Source organism: Charadrius vociferus, unplaced genomic scaffold (genome assembly GCF_000708025.1).
Source record: "Charadrius vociferus isolate BGI_N301 unplaced genomic scaffold, ASM70802v2 scaffold702, whole genome shotgun sequence".
NCBI classification, from domain to species: Eukaryota; Metazoa; Chordata; class Aves; order Charadriiformes; family Charadriidae; genus Charadrius; species Charadrius vociferus.
In genome coordinates this window covers 882,805-885,894 of record NW_009647433.1, presented here as the reverse complement: position 1 = coordinate 885,894, position 3,090 = coordinate 882,805, and the positions used below count along the sequence as shown (strand labels likewise).

The 3,090-nt window shown below is 62.7% G+C and overlaps 1 protein-coding gene across 1 annotated transcript in view; it reads left to right on the top strand.

Annotated features, from left to right (window-relative positions):
• The window catches only part of HMG20B (high mobility group 20B), a 3,890-nt gene extending 2,077 nt beyond the window's left edge, over positions 1-1,813 (top strand). Inside the window, exons 6-10 of the mRNA XM_009880628.1 lie at positions 1-24; positions 337-412; positions 722-937; positions 1,328-1,460; positions 1,738-1,813. The exon at positions 1-24 is cut by the window's left edge and continues 1 nt beyond it. Coding sequence (XP_009878930.1) covers positions 1-24; positions 337-412; positions 722-937; positions 1,328-1,460; positions 1,738-1,813 — 525 coding nt within the window. The remainder of the gene's footprint in view (positions 25-336; positions 413-721; positions 938-1,327; positions 1,461-1,737) is intronic.
• Positions 1,814-3,090: the final 1,277 nt, after the last annotated feature.

Genomic DNA, 3,090 nt, shown 5'->3' with positions numbered 1-3,090 from the left:
CTGCTGAACGGGCACCCACACAAGGTAAGGTCCAGGCAGGTCTACCCATGTGTGGGGAAACTGAGGCACACGGCACCGCTGGGTTCAGCCTGTGGGAACTGGACTGACTGCAGGTTTGGGCAGAGGGAGGCTGCCGGGTTGTGCTTCAAGGCGCCAATTCCCCGTTGAAGCAGAGCCTGGAGTGGCAGGAGGCAGAGCGTAGCTGTCCTCCCTACCTGCCCAGGCAGGGCCACCCCTTACCCTGTCCCTGTGCCACCTGTCTGCCCAGCCACAAGGAGATGGGGTCCCCTTTGGTGGGCTCCGCCCTGCCTGATCCATGCCCTTCCGTGCCCCCAGGGTGGTGAGTGCAGCGACACCTTCTCCACCTTCGATGTGCCCATCTTCACGGAGGAGTTCTTGGACCAAAACAAAGGTGAGAGGCTGGGCTGTGGGATGGGGGCTGCGGCATCTTGCTTAGGGGATGGCTGCAGCAAGCAATGCCACTGCAGAAGCGACCCGCATCCCATGGGGCAGAGCCCCGGCTGGTGCTGGGTGCGAGATCCAGGCTGTGAAAGGTCCCTGGTGAGGTTGGATAGAGGCACCAGATCCTGGCTGGAGGCTGGGGATTGGTGACACTGAGCTGCTTGGAAGAGTCGTAGCTGGGGAAGGAGTTGGGTTTGGGATGAAGGAGGTGGTCAGAGGTCAGACAGCCACCCCTGCTGACATCGCACTGTCCTGGCAGCCCGGGAGGCTGAGCTGCGGCGCCTGCGGAAGATGAACACGGAGTTTGAGGAGCAGAACGCCATCCTGCAGAAGCATACGGAGAGCATGAACTGTGCTAAGGAGAAGCTGGAGCAGGAGCTGGCCCAGGAGGAGAGGCAGACCCTGGCCTTGCAGCAGCAGCTCCAGTCCGTGCGACAGGCCCTCACCGCCAGCTTTGCTTCCCTCCCCATCCCCGGTGAGTGCGGGGCAGCCGTGGGGACCAGCCTGCTGCTGGGACTTGGTGGCCACGCGGAGAGGGATCAGGGTGGTGATAAATGCTCATCTGCTGATGGGACGGGAGCCTGGAGCACTTTGGGGGGCTCTCTGGGGACCCCAGGGATGTGATACCCTCCCTATAATGGGGTGGGGCAGGCTGGAAACTGTCCTCCTCTTGAGTCATGGTCACAGCTGTGCCCACAAAGAGATTAGCCCAAATCCTTTTGTTCCTGGGCTTGTATTGGTGCGGGCTCTCTTCTGCTGCAGGAGATGGCACCTAGTGTTCACGGTCCCTTCCCCAGTCATGAGCACGATGGGCAGGGCTGGATGGGGATTTACTGGCCCTGCTAACTGGGCTGCTGCTTCACAGGTACCGGGGAAACCCCCACGCTGAGCACTCTGGACTTCTACATGGCCAAATTGCACAGCGCCATTGAGAGCAACCCGCTGCAGCATGAGAAACTGGTGGTGCGCATCAAGGAGATCCTGTCGCGGATAGCCAGGTGAGCTGGGCACGGCTGGCCGGAGCCGGCGCCCAGGGGCCCCAGTGTCCTGGCGAGCACTGGTACCACTGGGTAAGCCATGGCAGGGTGGGTGACGGGAGCTGAGCAGAGAAGGTGCGGGCAGAGGGGCTCAGAGCTGCTCTGGACAGCTGTGGGAGAGAGAAGCCAAACCCTGCAACTCAGCCTGGCTTTCCTCCCTCTTTAGTGAACATTTGTGAAGAGGACCAGTCCCTCTCGGAGTCTGGGGCTGGCCGGACCACGGCCCTGTCCCTTGGAGCTCACGCAAGGGACAGTCTCTGCTGGTGGTCCGGCTGCTTCCCCCCTTCACCCCACGCACCTCTCTGGAGAAGTGAGCTGGGACCCCCAGAGCCCCGGTGCAGCTGCATCCACTGCGGCTGCACCATCTCCAAGGACCTCACCCTTCTGGGGACCATGCAGTGACAGGGCTGAGGGACCCCAGCCGGCGCGGTGCTGGGCGAGGTGGTCAGCAGTGGGTGTGAGCGTCCCCCTTGCTCTCCTGTGAGCTCCCCAGCTCCTGCAGCTCCGCCTCGCGAAACCAGAGACTCCCAAAGGCCGTCTGATGGCAAATGAGGTGCCTGCGGGTGCCTGGAGTGAATCGGCCTCTTCCAGGGTGACCTGGGGGCTGCTGTTAACTGGCCTGTGATGGGGGGGGAGGCAGTCGGATGCCCTGAGACCCCCTGGGGCTAAGCGCTGCCTCCTGGCCCCTGCGTCAGCCCAGGGAGCCTCTTGGTCCCCTGTCCTGAGGTGGCAGGCTTCCTTCTGCTCTCCTCTTGCTTTATTTAATCTTCCTGCTTCCCTTTGCTGCTCCCCTCTGGGTGCCTTCAGCCCCCCCTGCCGATGTTACCCTGCCTGTCACCTCTTCTTCCCCCATCTCTGGGACCAGGCAGGGCAGCTCCCGCCCTCTGCAGCAGTGTCTTCGTGCTGGAGGGAGAGCTGGTACCGACCCCTTTGTCCCCACGGCGGGGAGCCTGCGGGGCGGTGCACGGGGTTTTGGCTCCTGCATCCCTGCCGGAGCCCATCCTGCATCGTGGGACCACCGTGACGGCAGCTGTGTCCTGGCCACGCTGCGCTGGGGTCAGCCGTCCCCGGGGCTGCCTGTCACTAATCTCAGACTGTGTAATTAGAGAGTGTCTTATTTTCTTACTAGCACTACGTTGATCTGGCCCTGGGTTTAACCTGGGGCTGATGTGCGACCGCTCGTCTCTCGCCTGCAAGGTCTGTGCTCTGTAGATGAGTCTCCTGGTTGCCATCTCCTGGTGGCCGCTTGGCTTGGGATGGAGATGGGAGCAAATAAACGTGGGAGAAACAACCAACTTGGGCTCTGTGTGTTCATGCTCTGAGCTGCTCCCAGCCCTAATCCTGGGGGCTTTGGGGTGTGTAGGGTGACGGCCCTGAGCTGCAGCCCCCAACCCCAGCTGGGGAAGGTGCCGGCTCTTTGTCGGCTGCTCTCCCACCTCTTCCAGCCTGCCCGGGGCCCTTCCTATGTGGCAGAGCTCACCCGATCCCAGGTGGGTTACCTGCGCCGCGGGATCGGGTTCCCGTGCCCGGGGATCACCTTACGGCCCAGCCGGGAGCCAGCACCCATCTATAATTCAGCAGTGCCGGCAGC